This window comes from Emydura macquarii, unplaced genomic scaffold (genome assembly GCF_026122565.2).
Source record: "Emydura macquarii macquarii isolate MOO-44397 ecotype Brisbane River unplaced genomic scaffold, CSIRO-AGI_Emac_v2 contig_554, whole genome shotgun sequence".
NCBI classification, from domain to species: Eukaryota; Metazoa; Chordata; order Testudines; family Chelidae; genus Emydura; species Emydura macquarii.
Genome location: NW_027130691.1, coordinates 15503712 through 15522550, shown reverse-complemented (window position 1 = coordinate 15522550; position 18839 = coordinate 15503712). Strand labels below are relative to the sequence as shown.

Below are 18839 nucleotides of genomic sequence, written 5' to 3'. Positions count from 1 at the left end.
CACTTTATTTTCCAAAAATAACTAAACATAGCCTGCGATGCTTATTGTACTGTGTGCAGTCTTCCTCAATCCTGGCTTGGACTAGGCAGTCATCAAAGGGACTGCTGATGACAATACAACTATCAAAGTCACTTGTTAGATCTAGGTGTTCAGTACATTTTCTGTGTTTCATCTTCGTTCCAGTGTGACAGGTTGCTCTTCAGTAGAGCTTTCTGGTTTGCTGATAGTTATCAGTTCTGTTGTTCCTGCCTTTTGTTAGGCTGAATTTGTGTTTTTTGGCAGCTCAGCTTTATTTTTCATTTTCTCCAATGAACTCTTCAATGTAATGATTGCGTTGTTTGCCATTATGATACATAGTACAGGATATGCTGTCTTCTAAGTAATGATAGCATAGTGGTGCAAAGCCAGGTGTTTCCCGGAAATCAGAAGGTACCATACACTAATGCCATGTTCATAGGAAAAATTACAACAGTTAAGACTATAAAACTGCACGTAAACTAAGTACATTGCCAGAGAAACTTGTAACCAGGGGTGTTTTCCCATTGTTTGTACTTGGTTTCTGTTCTAATATTCGTCTCTCTTCAATCTCATTATCTTTTTCCAGCTAAAAGGAGTTTTGTTTAAAGATCAACAGCAACATAAAATGTATTATCCTCTTTCAACATGTCTGGATACTAATGCTAACTCTTAAAATGAGTTTTAGCAAGAAAATACTGAAGTGTCATGGAAGTAATTTTAAAAGACATTCCTTTGCTCTCTACTTTTTTTTCCTATAGGAAAATTTATAACCAGTAAAGTACAAATGAGAGAGACAATAGAAATATGCATATTAATTCTATTACTAATATCACTTACCACAAGGAGGTATCAGTTTACAAATGGATTCTTTGTGGATTATGCCAAAAAGGAGACACCTACATCTTCCTTGTATTTTAAGGTCACTGTAGTTTCACTTTTAAAGACCTATCACCTTGGAAACTTCTCTTCTACTTGTATTTCAATACAAACCTTAAACTCCTATCATAGCCTAGGTTTTACAATAATACAAATAATAAGAAGTGATAATGCATTCAAGAAATGCCCATCAAATGTCAAGTAAACAGATATGTATGAGAGTTAACCAGTAAATCAAAAAGCTAGAAACCTGCTAATAATTCTATTTCTGTGTGTATAAAAACATGACTAAGCTGGGAGGAGAGTGGGGAGAGAATGCCCTCAATGAGAAGTCTGTCTTGGCCCTTGTTACTTTCAGAATCCAGGCTGTCCTTCATGTTACGTTTTAGATAGTTCAGACTTAAGGTTCGATGTCTCCCTCCAACAGTTCAGTAAACTTCTTTTGTGGATGTTGATTATATCATTATGCTTGTATGTTATATTTAAAATATGTAGACTGAGATAATCTCTTCCACTTCTGTGAGCAAAAGGGAATAAAAACGTTGTGATATCTGAGGAGAACACCACTTTAACAGTATCATTCTGCCCCTCTTTCTCCTAAGCCAGAGCTGAAGCTCCATGTGGGGTGGGGCGGGAGGAGGGAGGGGAGGGAGTGTGTGTGTGTGTATGTGTGTGTGTGTAAAAGGGGATAGGAGCTGGCTGCCCTGGGGATAGTCTTGTGGATGACCTGAATGAAGTTAGTGCTGCAGAATCACTTTGCACCACCACTTGTACAGCTATAACAGATTTGCCAGTGGTATCAAGATGCGTGCCAAGCGGTGGAAGGGCTTAATAAGGCGGTGTACAAGAACCAGACCTCACCATAGATTCTTGTGCCTTCAGTCTGATCAGATGCTCGGGATCCTCAGGGTTAAAAGCAAGAAAACGTCCCTGTTGCAGTCTACATTTGCAACAGGCAATTATTGTGTACCCCCCATCTTTTTGCCCTCCTCCAACTTGTGGTCTGCCTTCATTCTCCTGATCCTTAACTTCTCCCTCCCTATGTCTCTCCCAGAGTCCCTGCTATCTCCCTGTTGTCTTCCTTTCTGAACTCCTCTAACCCCACCTCCACTCCCCCCTCATCAATGGAAAAAATCACATTTAAAGTTAATCTAAGTGGGGGAAAAAAAGTGAATGGTAAATTTAAGATGTACCCATGATGCAAAGTATCTGCTTAATCTTATGTTTGTATCTTCTGGGTTCCCTTGTCTTTCTCCCCTCCCTTCATTGTTCATTGCTGTCACAACCAACTTATTTAAATCGTTAACATTTCAGAGCAAGGAACATGTCTTTTATTTTTTGTGAGGTATCTAGTATAGTGGCTGTCAACCCTTGCAGACTACTGTACCCCTTTCAGGAGTCTGATTTGTCTTGCGTGCCCCCAGGTTTCACATCACTTAAAAACTACTTGGTTACAAAATCAGACAAAGATGCCTAAGTGTTACAGCGCGCTATTACTGAAAAATTGATTACTCTTGTTTTTACCATATCATTATAAAATAAATCAATTGGAATATAAATATTGTATTTATATTTGTGTTTATATTGCTCTATACAAGTCATTGTCTGTATGAAATTTTAGTCTGTACAGACTTTGCTAGTGCTTTTTATGTAGCTTGTTGTAAAAGTAGGCAAATATCTGGATGACTTGATGTACCCCCAGGAAGACCTATGTGTACCCCCAGGGATACACGTGCCCCTGGTTGAGAACCACTGAACCTTGGAGTACTCAAAAAAACAACAAATCTGCTCAGTAGTACATACCTTCTCTAAAAAAGCCCTAATTATTTTATTTTTCACTTTTAATTTCCACTGTTGGTGATATCAGTTAATGTATCACAAAATAAGTTTACATTCCATTATTTCCTTCTAGTGCATATTTTAAATTTCCTTGAGATAGGTAAGAATTTGCCAACAGAAGAAGGTTTTGGAAGGTGGCAAAATAGCTTAATAAATCACATTTCTTTCAAATATATTTAGACTGAATTCAAACAGGTTAAAATACCAGAATCTTTATAGGTAACTATAGAAATCTGGTTCTAAGGTCAGGATTGTCAAACTGCAAATCAAGAGGATATCCTGGCTATGCCATTTGTCAGTTGGTTTAAAACAAACAAAAAAAACCCATTCTGTGTTCCTGTCTTTGTCTTGTCTCACCATTGAGTTTGTCTCTGAACTTGCAGTTAACCTTTTCACCCAACAGAAGTGAATGTAAAGTTGCTGCAGAGATAAGTAGTTGTTATGGGGGAGGCTGTTGTGTATCACATGCTAAACAGTTTTTTTAATTCATCAAAGAAGTGCTCCACAAGAGACAATATTAGGAAACTGAATTTTTTTACTCAGAAGTGTTAATCAGAGCACACATTCCTCCTTTGTTCCTCCCTTCCTCATCACAAATAATTTTAAAAAAAAATACAGCCTGTATAAGATGCCTCTGTTTCTTCATACCACAGCTTCAAAACAATCATCCATTACATTGACAATCAGTTTGAAAGATACCTTCATGACGAGAGTGGTCTGAACAGGCGCCACATTATAGACAACAGAGTCCACTGCTGTTTTTACTTCATATCACCCTTTGGGCATGGGTAAGAAAATAAATACTTATATTTTAGGGTGTTTTGTCCTTAGCGTGAGTTTGGTAACTTCCCTGATTTGGAGACAACCTTTATATTAATGGAGTTACTTGCCAAGTTGTCAGTTAGCTAACTCAATTAAAACAAGCTTTGGGATTAATGACCTCCTTCTGCTTTGTCTCTATTCTGGTAGGAATTTAATTTGTAGGAGTAAATATTAAATTATTTATCACCCAGAAACATAAAAGCTGGTAATATTCATCTTCTGGAGACGAACTTTAATTACAATTTAACCTTACATGAGCAGCCCAATAGATAAGTGCTCCAAGTCATTTACATTTACAAGACAGATTATTTATATAGATATCTTGAATTAACAGCTACTTATATATTGCAATAATCCTGATACTTGTCACTTAATAGGTATGTTTAATAGTCCCTTATGTTTAATTTAGTTTTGTTGTTTTTTTTCCTACTTGTAGGCTGAAGCCTTTAGATGTAGAGTTCATGAAAGCTCTTCATGGAAAAGTCAATATTGTCCCTGTGATTGCTAAGGCTGACACTCTGACACTGAAGGAGAGAGAGAGGCTGAAGAGAAGGGTAAATATAACACCTGAATATCAGAAAAATGTGGTCCAGCACAGGGCTTGAGCCACATAAAAATAAAGGAAGTTGAGTGGAGATGGAACACCATTAGCTGAATCATGGAACATTTCAGACATATGACAATTCTTCTGCTAGTGTAAATCAATGTCACTCCACTGAATTCATTGGCACTACACTAAATTGCACCAGATGAGCATCTGACCCGTAGTGTAGAAATGATCGAGGGGAAGTGAGTATGTCCCAAAAGGTTATTGCAGTACTTTCCTGTGACTTTTAAGTATGTTATCAAGATGTGTTCTGTAACCTTGTTGCTATTAAAAGAAGCATGTGTCCCGGCATCAGTTTTTAACAGGACAGTTATTTGTTTGCATGAAATATCAGGGTATACTTAGGGCTGCACTGGATTAGGAAGTCTTCCAGACAGAGCTGGTAATGTAAATCTTTCAGTGCTTTTAATTCTTGTTTGCCAAGCCTTTCCAAGAGTGGACTTTTCCTGCCGATATGCTGCTAGGGTGGGTTTTACAGTGGTATTGTGTGTGTTTATGGTTTTAGTAGACTCTATTCTTGTTACTTATTACATTTTAAATTTTAGCACATGACATAATTTACACAATGAATGAGAAAATGTAATCCTTGTCAATTTATTTTTATTCACTGATTCTATAAAACTGTGTGTGTGGAGTCATGGAGGGGTATTTGGTAGGTGCCTGGTTTGGTGGTAGACAACATTCAGTGGAGCACAACTTAATTGTGAGTTTGAATAGCAATATTACTATTCCACAGGATATTTCAATTAACATCTTGCTTTTGTGTCAACCTGATGCTGTCTAGTTTGTCAGTCTCTTAACCTCTCAGAACCAACACAAATCTCTGGCAATTATTTTGTCCTTGGAAAAAATAAAGGTTATGGTGGTGAAATGACATTAGACCTCTGGGAAGTTCTGTGCATGGGTCACAAATATATAGTGGATAATATATTCTCACAAAGGTTTTGAACTCTGCAAAGTAAAATTGATATTCCTAAATTTTTTAAAACAGTTACTGAATCGTGTCTTGGAACACGCTCAGTAGTACTCCTAAAACTCTGTACAGTTATGCTGTAATTGATAAGAATTTGCAGTATGCAAAACCTTTTTTTGTAAGTATAATGCAGTTTTTTTTTTGGTAAGGGTATAGTTAGTATATAGTTTATGTATGAGCATTGAATAACATCATCTCAAAGCACCTACTGGTAGAGTGGAAAAGTTCCTAAAACATACAAAAAGATTCAAGAGAATTTTTGCTCCTTGTGTAGTGGGGTAAAAAGGCATTTTGAGTCACCTCCGTGAATGTTTTCCAGCAGTCCTTTAGAGCGGATCTTTATTGTCCTTATGGATCTTTATTCCCAGGCTTTTTAGTTTATCTGTTTTCTCTATAAGATGGACCAAGGGTTTGTCTTGACAAGGAAAAGTGGTTAAGTTTAGGTCAGGCTTAACTAGCACTTTAGCTAAATCCAGCCACTATTCCTTGTCAATATAAATCCCAGAACATTGATGGGGAGAGAGACAGTTCTACAAAGTGGCCTATCCTACCACTGTACTCTCCATAAGTCTAGATAGTCAGATTTGCTTTTAATTAAAATAAAAAGGAAACTGTAAACCTTGTCAGGAGAAGTCTTGTCTAAGCTTTTGGACTTTTAAATACTGTAGTTCTGTAGGAAAAAACAAACCCTCTAAAACATGTCTGGTTGTACGGCTTACACCAGTGTTAGACCTTCTTGTGCGCACTAGTGGTGCGGGCTGAGTGAGGGAAGTTTATTATTTGTTTAGCATATTCCTTTGGGAGCTCCTTCTTTATATAAACAAACTCTATTTAATCTTTCAGCCTGTTTACATTGGGCCATTAGCTGAGCTCAGTGGATCCAATTTTCAGGCATCATCATCTGAGTTGGAGTTCCCATTTCTGCATTTGGCAGCAGACTGAGTGCCTAAGGAGTTAAAATTTGGGTGTGCAAGTATAGATTTGGGTGTGTAATGTTAAAGTATCCCTTGAAATTACAAAGTATGATTCAATGCTAAAATGGTTATTCTGCTCCCATTTATATTTCAACTGAAATGTCTATTGATGTAAAATCAGGAATTCTGCATGCACACCGCTTTCTCCAAAAGCAGCAACTCTACTCTTTTTAAACATAGCGGGATGTATGCCAACTGGGTTTCAGTAGTTGCTAGGACTGTCCTTCAGTCATTGCTATTTTTATCCTCGATTAAATATAATCTCTTTATAGCAGTCGTTTCCCCTACTTTTTGGTGACCTCCCTTTAGTGTCCGGCATCACATAGCATGCATGTGATGTGGCATTCACTTTGGGGTAATGGCAGGGAGGGCATTACCAGCAGCGAAATACAGAGAGCAAGCAAACCTATTTTCTGACCTTTCTTAAATTGGATTGCCTGGCTTTCAGCATAAACTCAAAAGTGACATTAGATTGAGGTTTTGCGGTAAACATATATTTTATTGCAATAATGGCAAATAGAAGCAAGTCCTAACCCATGTATCCTATAATGAATGGATGTAACTCAATGAAATCTCACTTGATCATATTGCTTTCATATCAGTCCATATTTAATCCATGCTTTCCAGTTTGTAGCATGACATAGTTTTAACAAACAAATCTTAGGCTTCGTCTACACTTAAAAAATTAGTCAATGGAGTGCATCCTCACCAGGAGCACTTCCACTGACCTATGGGGCAGTGTGGGAAGCTCAGAGTCCCACCTCTCAGCTCCCTCCTGGGAGCCCACAGGGGCCCCTTCCCCTCCCCCCCCCCTTCCAGCTGGGAGCCAGGGCAAGCTGCTGGGGATTTTTCTCCTCCCCTTTCCCTGGAGGGAGCTGGGGAAGCCGCCAGGAACTTATCCCCTCTCCTTTCCCTGCTGGGAGAAGCCACCCAGCCCTTCTTCACCACCCCACTCTCCTCCAGAATGGGCAGCCTTGTCAATTACAGGCTGAGCATGAAATTGACATGGCTGCCCCTTCCAGCTAGGAGTAGGAACCATCTTGGGCTTTCTTGTCAGTTTAGTGGTGAAATTGTAAAGGCTGATGTAAAGGGAAGCAGTGTCTACATTAACACTGTGTTGCCCTAACTGTGCCAACAAAAGCCCAACACCTCTTGTGGAGATGGTTTTATTATGTCCAGAAAACAGGGCCGTTTTGTCAGCGGGGGGTTAATTGCAGAGCGGACAAAACTCTGTAGTATAAACCAGGCCTTATAAAACAATCTTGATTTATGTTGAAGGACATTGTTATTTCAGCAATGTGTTACCTCACCATAAAAACATAAGTGACACCTAAACTGTTGCCAGGTGTGGTGGGGTGGTTAAGAAGCAGATAAACAATTTAGTCTTAATTATTTTTGGCCTACTGGCAGAGGTCAGTACAAATGGTTTAACTAAGTAAAATGTGTAATGTGGTTCCAAAGCTTTGAAAATCTAGCTACTGTATATTGTTCTAACTCAAAGCATCTCAGTTACAAAATCTCTAATCAGGAATAAGGATCAAAATCTGCCTTTGCAGGAGCTTTGATTTTGTTTTAGATGTCTCTGCCATTTGGCGGTTAATCTAAGATAGTGTTTTTGTTTTGCTTCTTTGGACTAAGCAAAAAGATCAGTTGTGATGCTTGTGAAGGAAACCCAGCTTGGAGTAATTCCTGTTTTGTCTTGCTGGAATTCAAAGGGTTTTTTTGTTTTGTTTTGTTTTTTAAAACTCTTGAGTGAGAAGAACTGCAAGGCGGTTTCACAAGCTGTGCCATGCAAAACCACTAAGGAAACCTGCTCAAAAGAATGACTTCATGAGAGGGGAACTAGTATTTTGACTTTTTTTTAATTTCCCATGGGAAGGCTAATCTTTAGGAACACAGAACCCCCTGAGGCCAATAAACCTGAGATTTCAAGAAGCAAAATGCTATTTCATTGTTGAGATCATAAAATACAGTTTGTTTTTATTGCAATTCTTTTTCCTCTGAGGAAAGCACTAGGTTTAACAGCTGTAATATATTCTAGCACCCCTTGTTGTTTGCTTTCCCTCTATTGTTTCAGTTGCATTTTTATCTCTAAGATCTCAGTCAGGCTAAATGTGCTTTCTTGTTCCATGTATCTACATAGGAGCAACACACTGCAATACTGCTTCACCTATACCAGCTGTGCATGTCTCATCATTAGGTGACAGTGTAAACTCCAATCATTTGTCATGTTGCATTCTGCAAAACTGTACTAAGCTCTGAATTTATACGTCTCCAAGCTAATATCTTGCTGTTACTTATTTTGTCTTCAGTTTAAGTGGGGTTAATGTTTCCCCTATCGAGATGTTTTTCATCTTGCTCCACTGTTGTGGACTTGAGCTTCCAGTTCTGATTCTTCAAATGAAGTTTACTTAAAATCCCCCTTTCTAATAAAAATAAATAAAATAATTGAAAGTTGTACTTCCATTTTTCTTAACTAATATTACTTCCAAATTTGAAACCCAAGACACAAGTCTTTAGATATTCATATTCTATTATTAAAATGTGGCATATAGCTTATTTGGCATATATTTCTCTTCTAAAAGTTGAGAAGGTTGAGGGTATAGGGATCTCTGTGTATGTACAGCAGAGCTGCTGTGGCTTCAGATACATTATATTTTACCTTGAAAACAATTGTTTACATTCTGCACAGGAAGAAAAAAATTATAGGAATAGTGGAGGTATATAAACAAGGGTCACGTGTTCCTCTAGCCCCCACCCCGGATTAACAAAAGGCTTAGATGTCATTTAAACTTGATTATACAAGCAGTAGACTGAGAGAGCCTTTCCTACAGTGGATTTACTAGTTATCATTATAACAGAGAACTCAAGGCATCCAATGATATTGATGCAGATTCCATGGCAAGATCTTTTGTGGACTCAGTAGCTGCATCTGTACAAGCTAACTTACTACCTGTTTTTCAACAACGATGCTGTTACATCAGTGCTAATGACAGTATAAGCACTTGAGTGTTTTTACCACTGTGTTATGAAAACTTGATTTCTTGACATTGTGGAGGCCTATGTCTTGTCTACACTAACTGTTGCAATTGCATTGCTATTTTAAACAAACACTAACTTGCTAGTGTAGATGCAGCCTCTGGAATACCAATTGGGGGGTTTCTACAGTTACATTTCCTGAGTTATCTAGAACATCCAAGATAACTTGTAAGATAGAATTCTGGCTTTCCACTGAAGAGCTTAATGCTCTTTTCAGTGATACTAAGAACAGGCACACTTTCTTTTATCTGAACAGAATCTCCTCAGTGTTTATAGAAGGAAATTCTCATTTCAGACTTTTTTATAATTTATAGGATCATAATGGAACTGTTCTCCTCTGTTTTGAAGGGAAAATTAAATAGTACCACCTTTTGAAACTGCCAGAGGTCTAGATTTAAGCTAGCTGCTTACCCCTGCAGTGATTTCATTAGGAAAAGAATGTATACAGAAGTTCAGATTAGTGTTTTATATTAATCCCAGATATTAGTTACAAAAAGGAGAATTGTGTGTGGATATCTTTCACTGTTAGAGGATTTTGAATAACTTTCTTTCTCCATTTTAAGTGGGAAATGGACTTAGCTGCAGTTAAAGATTAGGTCATATAAAACTTTAATTTAGCATTTGTTCAGTTTTTGAATATATAGTATGTAAAATACATAATGGATGCACATATTATGATCTGTGCTTGCTATTTTTTGAAGCTGTAAGTAATGAATCCCTCCTCAAAATCCACTTCTTATCCTTGCTTTGTACCATTGACTGTTACTTGTGTGTTGTCTGTTCCTACTTCCCAGACAGAGGCAGGGCAGTACATATAAATTCCAACTATGTTAATGATTTGCTTGTTGTATAGCTAATATTTTTAACGCTTGCTATCTCTTCAATAGCCTTGTTCTTTGTTGGTCTTGAAGCCCCATGTTTACCTTCAGTTATAAAGTCTCTGGGGCAGGTGCCATATCTCTTTTAATCTCCGTAAAGCTCTATGCAAGAAGATAGTGCTATGTATGTTATGTTATAAGGTTACTATCCATAGCGAGTGATGTGTTCCAACTTTCATATGTTAATATACTGAATTCTGTGCAGTTATAAATTCAAATCCATTGTCTAAACGCCTGGTTACAGCAGGATGGTATTTTTAAAAACTAAAACTTCACATTCAGTGAACAGTCACCATATATAAAGTATTGAATTTAGAAGAATATGCTATTTGAATCAGCTTGTTTACATTTAATTATTTTATTTGGGTGCCAGCATCATATAAACATACAGTAAGATGCGTTTGAGAATATTTCAGCATGCACTGTGAGGTCCCAAGTCTAGATCTCCTTGAGTAATGGGGACATAGGTGGTAGAGCTATCATTCATATTTAACCATTTGTAATTTGTAGCCTCTGGCTTTTTTAAATAGTAAATAATTCAGTGAAAATTATTTTCAGAAAATTTTTCAGTTTTTATCAAAAATCTATATCAAAATGTTTGTTTTCTACACTGCTCAAAAAGAGATCCTACATTAATTCACAAAGCCCTGCAGTGCTTTCAAGTATGGAGACGTAATTTCGTCAGGCTAAAATGAAATTTGCCTGAGAAAGTCCTACAAAGCCTAATGTAGATTTCCTCCAGCCATCTCAAGGTTGTATAATTACTTTCCAATTAGTTTCCCATACCTGAAACCTACAGCTCTCTAAATGGACACTTACTTATTTTGTGCCATCCTTCTTAAGATATTTGTGAACTGAAGGTCCAGGTAGCCTCTTTTCAGTGACTGGAGATAAAATGTGAAAATACTGTTTTAAGGTAGAGACAAGGTGTGTGAGGATATTACCTTTTTCCATCCTCCTCTTCCTCCCCCACTCTCCTCCCTCCCCCGTCTCTCTAATATTCTGGGACCAACACAGCTACAACAACATTGCATCACAATGGACGTTTTAAGATAGAGTCAGATTTCTAGTGAAGCTAAAGCAATTTCAGGTAATCTCCAGGTAGGCAAGTATACAAAACCAAAGAGTAAGCCAAATGTAAGTTGTTTTAACGACTTCTTTGGTTACTTGGACAAGTTATTTAAGAGTAGGAAACATCCCCAGACTAGGAAATTCAGAGTGTAAAAGGATTTGGATGGCAGACCTGTACATCAAATATATCTACTTAAAACCTATAGTGAATCTCTAGCCAGATAAGAACTTGATCATTATCTTTCCAACTTATGCACCCCCTTCTCCCCCCCTCCCCATCCCCCCAAAAAATAACCCAAAAACCTTTCAGGTTCTGGATGAGATTTCTGAGCATGGCATTAGGATTTACCAGTTGCCTGATGCAGACTCTGATGAAGATGAGGAGTTCAAAGAACAGACCAGGGTTCTGAAGGTGAGTTCTTCACTTGATACTTAAAAGACTGAATTTTATTTTAACTAGTTCTTATAAAGCTACAGGATTCTTAGTTATGTTCAGTTTATAATGTATTTGTTGAAAATTTGAGACTTACGCGCATGGAACTGAGGGATAGTCCTACTTAGATCCAAGTACCACATGAACTGCTTCCATGCAGCTGTAGTAAAACACTTCAGTCTTGACCTTGCAAGTACTCCCTTTGATTGCAGTCTTGGATTCCTCCAAAGTCCAGCTGAGCTAGATTGTGACTTTTTAAAATGTAAGCAGATGTCTACTAGAAGCTAGAATGAGATACCAATCCTCTTTCTGACTTAATCCAGAATTTGAAATAAGATCAGAGAAGTGAGAGGCTAACTGACTGTGACACTTCTAGCCTCTCTCAAAACTAAATCAGTAATGAAGATCTTAATTTATTTCAGACACTCATGTCTGTGCTACAGGTATCTTTGCATAAACACTTTACAGTGTACCTTAAACCAGAGTTCTCAACTTTTTCTATCTGAGACTCCCCCACTTGCTATAAAAATTCCACAGCCCACCTTTGCCACAGCAACTGTTTTTCTGCACATCCAACGGATTTAAAACAAGGGCCAGCATTGTGAGGTAGCAAGCAGGCCAATTGCTGGAGCCCCACACCACAGGAGGCCTCATGAAGCTGAGTTGCTCGGGCTTCGGCATCAGTCCTGGCGGCAGGGCTCGGGCTTCTGCTTTCTACCCTGGGCCCCAAGGAGTCTTACGGCGGCCCTGTTCTCTGGTTTATTTTGGTGGATCCCCTGAAGCCTGATTGCAGCCCCACAGGGGGCTGCCTTATGCTGTGAATATCCCTAGCTATTTGTTATCCATCATCCTAACTCTCTATTCCTGTTTTTGATTTAGAACTGTAGTTTCCATGGGTGATTTATGTCAGATGACAGGCCACATGTGAACTGTGCTTCAGCAAAAGCAAAAGTCTCCTAAACAATAAGAGTTGTAACTGAAAACAAACCAACAAAAAAGACTCCCCACTGTAAATAATTTTCCTTTGCACAGGTGTTAAGACAAAACTGATCACAAGGCTATAGTTATTAATACTGAGGAGCTGTTATGTGCAGCATAGGGAATAGGATTAGCCAGTGTTCTGTTTTCTAATGCAAAGGGTTTTAGTCACATTGGTTTGGTAACTTTTTTTTTTTTTTTTTTTTTCCCTTCACTACTGAAACATATGTCTATTTTTCTCTAGAACTTACATTGTTTTTGTTCGGTTGTCTCTTCTAGGCAAGCATTCCCTTTGCTGTTATTGGGTCCAACCAACTTATTGAGGTGAAAGGAAAAAAAATTCGAGGTCGCCTTTACCCCTGGGGAGTGGTCGAGGTTGAGAATCCAGAGCACAATGACTTCCTTAAATTGCGCACAATGCTGGTGTAAGTAAAAGCATGTGTTTAATCTTTGGCATTAGGTGTCGGTTGAATCAGGAGGTGCCCTTGATTTGATTCTTAGATGTTTTCATTTATGTACACAGACCTCAATTCTTTCTAGCCCTACTACTTTTGCTCTCTCTTTTTTTTGGACTCATTTGCCCATGGCAAGGAAAAATGATGTACAAAGATGCAGCCTATACGTTTAACCGTGTGATTGTTACAGGTAAATATATGTGGTGACTTCTTTGCAATTTACTTACCCATGGTGGATTTTTAAAAAATGCTGTTTATATTAACATTAAAATTTGATCCATTAGCTATAGTATCTTTGCTTGGTCCTAGTCTTTAGGAGCATAAAGAAAACTTTCCACAGGTCAAGATGGCTTGTAGTATACCATGATGTTTACGCCTACTTAAGATGATGTTTCACTTTTTGACTTCTTTCCATGCAGTCTAGTTTAAGGACGTTTTGAGATGTTCAGTGGCATCTTCATAATAGCTAAAGATTCCTGCGGCAGACTTAGACCACTGTCCTGGTCATGACTGCTTGAGTGTGCAAGTATCTACCCATGCAGAGCTAGTGGGATTGAGGCCTGAGGGCCTCCAGGCTCTACTACAATACAAATGATAAATATTAATAATAGGTCATGACCGTGTGTTTGGATTTATCATTGTTAATATTGCCATTTTATAATGGATTTGTTGCATCTATTTAATCCAGGTAGCATAGTAGTATAACCACCCTCTCAACTCAATCCATGAATTATATGTCACTCAGTGCTTTTTCACAAAGACTCTTGACATAAGAGACCCACTCTTATTTGATCATATTGTAACCATCTTAGATGGGTATTTATGGAACTAAGGTTAATTGAAACTCATACTGGACATTATTTAGTAGTCTTTTCTCAGTGGAGGTCGAGTAATGAAATAATGCAGAGCTATTGAAGGTATGGATTAAGTTGCCTTGGCCTAGCTATATGTATGGGGGGAGCTTACACATCACCACCCTGAATATCTACACTAGACATGGCTGAAGCCAGTGTTGTTCTCTTGCTTTCAGTGCTAAATTTGGTCAGAAAGTTTTCAAGTGTTTATTGACTTCAGTGAAAGAGAGTGGGCCACAGTTTGACTTACATTAATCTGACAACTATATCAACTTCTCATTCAGAATGAGAAGCAGTTAGAACTTTGTGACGAATGATGGCAGTGTGCTTTAAACCTGTTACAACTTCTGTCTTGTTTGGTAGCTCTTACCTTAGGACTGTACTCATGGAGTGTCGTTCTCTCCCGTCTTCCAATTCACTGGTCTGTACTGTTATACTCAGTTTACTTCCATACCCCTAAAAAGTCCACCCTTCTTTGCTATAATTCACATTGTATCATGTACCCTCGTACCAATTTATCTTTTTATATCCCTCGTGCACTGATTGGTCACAGTGTAACTTGTAAGTTTGATGGTTTCTTCTAAGAGTGTAGTGTTGCTGCAGAAAGACTACATTTTTCTCATTGTTTTGTTTTTTTTAAATATGCTAAAGAGAGAGGTCAGGATAGACTAATTCTTAAGCCCTGACAATCTAGAAAGTGCCACTTAAATACAATAAACCTGATCTATGAGTGTACCTTGTGTGTATAATTTAGCTATGTAACTTTTTTAAATGAGAGGTGGTTATGGTAACTTACTGTTGCTGGAAATTCAGCTTAATTGTAGATTTCTGGCATAGGTATAGCCTCTGCAGTCAAAGATCGCCCTCTGCTGGTCAGCTCTGATATATGTACTTTTGAAAGTTGAAAGTTCTTGGACATTGAAAGGCTTTGTAACGCTGGCTAAGGAGCTCCAGCTAGTCTGAAATTATAAGCTGCATTTTAGGACATAGTTTCTAAAATATCTCTTAAATACCAAATATAATACAAAGGCAAGGGTTACTACAATTTTGAGATTACCACAAAACTGCAAACACCTCCTCTGAAGTAGTAGACAATGAAGGACAGCAGAATTTTACTTTTTTTTTAAGGTAATTTTCAGGAGGCGAGAAACTTCAGCATCATTTAAAAAAAAAAAAAAAAAGTGTGGTGTAGGTATTAATGTTCCAGTTAACTCTGAGAGGAGGACATAGCCTTTGCTTCTACCTAGGATTTAGTCCCAAATAAATATAGTGATTTTTGTAATAGAAGCAGTGCATGGAAGAGGGTGATTAACCTATCAACAAAAAATGTAAAATATTAATCCTTTACTGTTCCAGAACGCACATGCAGGACCTGCAGGAAGTCACCCAAGATTTGCACTATGAGAGCTTCCGATCAGAGAGATTAAAACGCACTGGCAAGTGAGTGTGAGCTCCTTTGGACTCTGCTTCAGTTGATTCTGTCATTTTACATTTGTGCCATGGGACAGATTCTCTTTCCCTGCGATCCTCTCCATTTGGCTCCCCATTTCTTCTCTGAGATGCAGCTTTGAGATGCACCATTGGAGAATTTCTGGAAATAACTTCAACAGGGATTATTTAATAAAGCTAGGTAAATACCACACCTACAAATTACAGGTTTGGTTGGTCCTGTTTTCATACCCTCTCTCCTTCCTCCTCCCTTCATATTTTACATAGAGAAGCAGTGGATTGTAAATATGGTGGGGTTTCCCCCCCTTTTATAACACCTACCAAATAATAAACCTAAGGAACTAGGGTATTTAACTGAGAGCCAGCCTGTGAAGCTTAGGATGGAGGCTGTTTCACTTTTCAGTGAAAGGTTGACACATTAGCCGAGGGTTTTGTGGAATATATTTTCTTTAAGTTTTTTATTTTACTTTGACTTATTCAGTAATAATTGATATACAGCTAGATGGCCATGCTTAGCTTGAACACACTTCTTTTCCATGTTTCCTTATTTCAGTTTACGGTGTTTCATTTTGTTCTATAATTAAACCCATTCAATATCTATCTTTATTCTTCATCAATTTGTGTGCCCTGGACGCGCTTTGTTTCTCTCTATTATGAGGAACACATCTGTTAGTGTTGCATCTTCCTGATGATAACCTATTCCTTTCCTTGCTTTACTTTGAAATGCTTACTAATCACCCAAACATCGGTTTTCAAAAAGAAAGGAGAAAGACATCACTGTATCTGTCCCACAGCTTTGTTTTGTTACTACAGTGATACCATGGAGGAATGGCAAAGAAAATGTCTCAATTGTAGTAAATGACAGAACAAGGCACGAGAGTGAAGGAAACATCTTGTATGAAACAATAGGAGAAAGAGAGAAGATGGGAGTGACAAACCTAGTGGGGAAGACATTTGAAGGAGTTAGACAGTACAGTATAATATGTTGCTTATAATAGTTTTTTAAAGCAACAAGACTTCTTCATCCACTCCATTGTGAGAAAGCATGCAGTCAATCTTGTTCTCTCTTTATTGCCCAAACTGAGCCTTGACTCTATTCTCAGAGGCAGTGTGTACTTTTCCTTTTCCATGCCTTACACTGTACAATGTGTGTTTGTGTCTGATAGGCCTGTTGAAGAAGAAGTTGTAGACAAGGATAGGATCCTCCAACAGAAAGAGGCTGAGGTAAGGATGCATTGTAACAAATTTCTCCTTTCTGATTCATTACAAAACCTGTAATTAAATGATACATGTATCCATTTCTGTATGATATATCCATAAAAATCTCAATGAATATTTTCTTTCCTACTATAGGAAAAATTTGTATTTGTGTAGAACTTCCAGTGTTCAGTAAAAGTGAAATAAAATGAAATTAATATTTACATTGGCTACACAATAGTTCCTTCTACTGATTTCTGCACTTTAGGTCACCTAAAAAGACTTTAAGCATTGAGTTTTGAAGAACGGGGATCTTAATTGTACCTGCAAACTAATTGCATTTTGCAGATTTACTTGTATATTGTGTGTGCTGTGAGCACAACTCTTTGCTTGCAGGCACATATCTTGCATAAGGTGATAGAAGCTTTTATTATCCATAAACTCTATATGTCCTTTAGGGCAACCCAGGCTAAGCAGCTGGGGATCTCTTGCTAATGACTAGAAAAACCTTGCCCCCTGGAGTTCAGGCAGCATAGAGATAGCAAGTTCCTTTTGTTTCGGGTTTTTATCCTCCTGCCATGTACTTTGACCTGCAAACTTAGGTGATGGGAAGAATTCACTTGCATCACTCATCTTCATGGTAGTGGGGATGTGGGGTGGGGGCAGAACAACAAACAAGCAGTCTTTTGTCTGCTTTAACATCCCACAATAGTCTTGTCTGGTGCCGATGGACCTTTCCTGTTGGGAAGGACGTAACACCTTCTGTTGAAGATCAGCCCTTCACACTAGTTAATGTCTCTCTCCTGTCTGGTGATTTACAGAGTCACAGAGGCTCACAATACAACTGCTCAAATATTACCTTACAATAAGGGATACAGATGTTATAAGTGAGATTAATGCCTGCAACAACTTGCAAGCATTCAATTAAGTCTAAACACAATAATTATAATTCTAGTGCCTATTTGAACAATACTGACACACAAGTGAGTCAGATTGATTCCAGCTATGTATTTGTCAGTGTTGAGTTGAGACATAGGGACTGTGGCATGAGCTGGCACCTGGTCTGGCAGTGTTACACCTTGTCGCAGCACACAGAAGATTATTGATCATAGATCTTACATTATAATATAAAAATCATTTCTGAAAGAGACTGAGGGAGAAAAGACCATCGACCAAGGCCTAGCAGCTCTGAGGCTAGATTGAGGTACCTACTGGATGAGTCAGGGAAAGTGTTATATAGACTGTAACCATCAGTTTCCATACTCCTACAGTTTGATGTCTGATCCTTACCTTTTTTGACCACAATGTCTTCCATTTTTATTCTTCTTACGCTTGACCTAAAATTCACTTATGTAGCTACATTTTTTTGGTTATTTTCTTTTGTTCCAGTCACTTTAGAGAATGAAAGTGTCTAATCAGTAATTTTTGTTTTGGTGTGAAATTGATGTTTATTCAGGTCTTAAAATTTCCAGCATATAGATGTGGCATTGGATCAGAACTTTTGACATCAGAGACTGTTGGCACAGTATTTAAATTCAAGTACTACAGCCACATAATTGGTCCCATCATTGGGACATGGAGGTGTTTTACTATCAATTTTTCAGAGAGCAGCAGTCTTACTCAATATGGTTTAGTCCCAGGTCACAGTGTGTGAACGGAGGAAAGGCACGATTAAAAGGGGAAGAGCTAATATAGACTAGTTTCTGGCTAGATCAAAGATAGCAACCCTATAAGCAATTGGATGCATATTTCTGAGATGAAAGGCAATCTCAAGATTTCTACATCAGGCCAGAAGTCCACGAAATGCTAATATTTCAGTCTCTGTTTTCCTCTTGCCTTGTAGCATGCCGGTTAAGACTGAATCATGTTACCTGCCTTGCTGTCATCTCTGGCTGCTTAAAAACTTCCTTTTTTGGGAAATCCCCATGGTTTCAATACCATTAGTGGTGGTAATAGCAGGAACACTACTGGAGATGGGACACCAATGCTTTTTACCCCTTCTTTCTTTCAGTATGATGGTAAAAATACCATTCTAAGTCTGTATTCTGTCAGTGCTAGCACTCTCACTAATGGAGCTGCATTGGTAATGACTTCTCCAAGTACAGTGAAACAAATTAACTGCATCCTGTTTACTGATTACCAGATTAAGGAACAATAGACTTAACAACACTAACTGCTTTGAAAGTGTCAAGAACATCATTTTGACAGTGTTTTCTATTACATTTAGAGATTTAGATTTAGAGAGAGGTTAAGTGACTAGTATTTCTGCTTGTTTGTAGGTATGTGTGTATTTGCGTGTATATGTGGGGCCAAAGAGATGTTGAAGACTTTGAAGTTCTTGGAGGACAATCTCTAGAAGTTCTCAGTGGGACTAAT

General features: G+C 38.0%; 1 protein-coding gene across 2 annotated transcripts in view; it reads left to right on the top strand.

The window, feature by feature from the left end:
* LOC137147563 (septin-2) overlaps positions 1 to 18839 on the top strand; it is a 59149-nt gene that overhangs the window by 19539 nt on the left and 20771 nt on the right. For both annotated transcript variants that reach the window (XM_067539867.1, XM_067539868.1), the window contains exons 6-11: positions 3387 to 3521; positions 3992 to 4109; positions 11408 to 11509; positions 12788 to 12933; positions 15174 to 15257; positions 16433 to 16490. In XM_067539867.1, coding sequence (XP_067395968.1) covers positions 3387 to 3521; positions 3992 to 4109; positions 11408 to 11509; positions 12788 to 12933; positions 15174 to 15257; positions 16433 to 16490 — 643 coding nt within the window. The remainder of the gene's footprint in view (positions 1 to 3386; positions 3522 to 3991; positions 4110 to 11407; positions 11510 to 12787; positions 12934 to 15173; positions 15258 to 16432; positions 16491 to 18839) is intronic.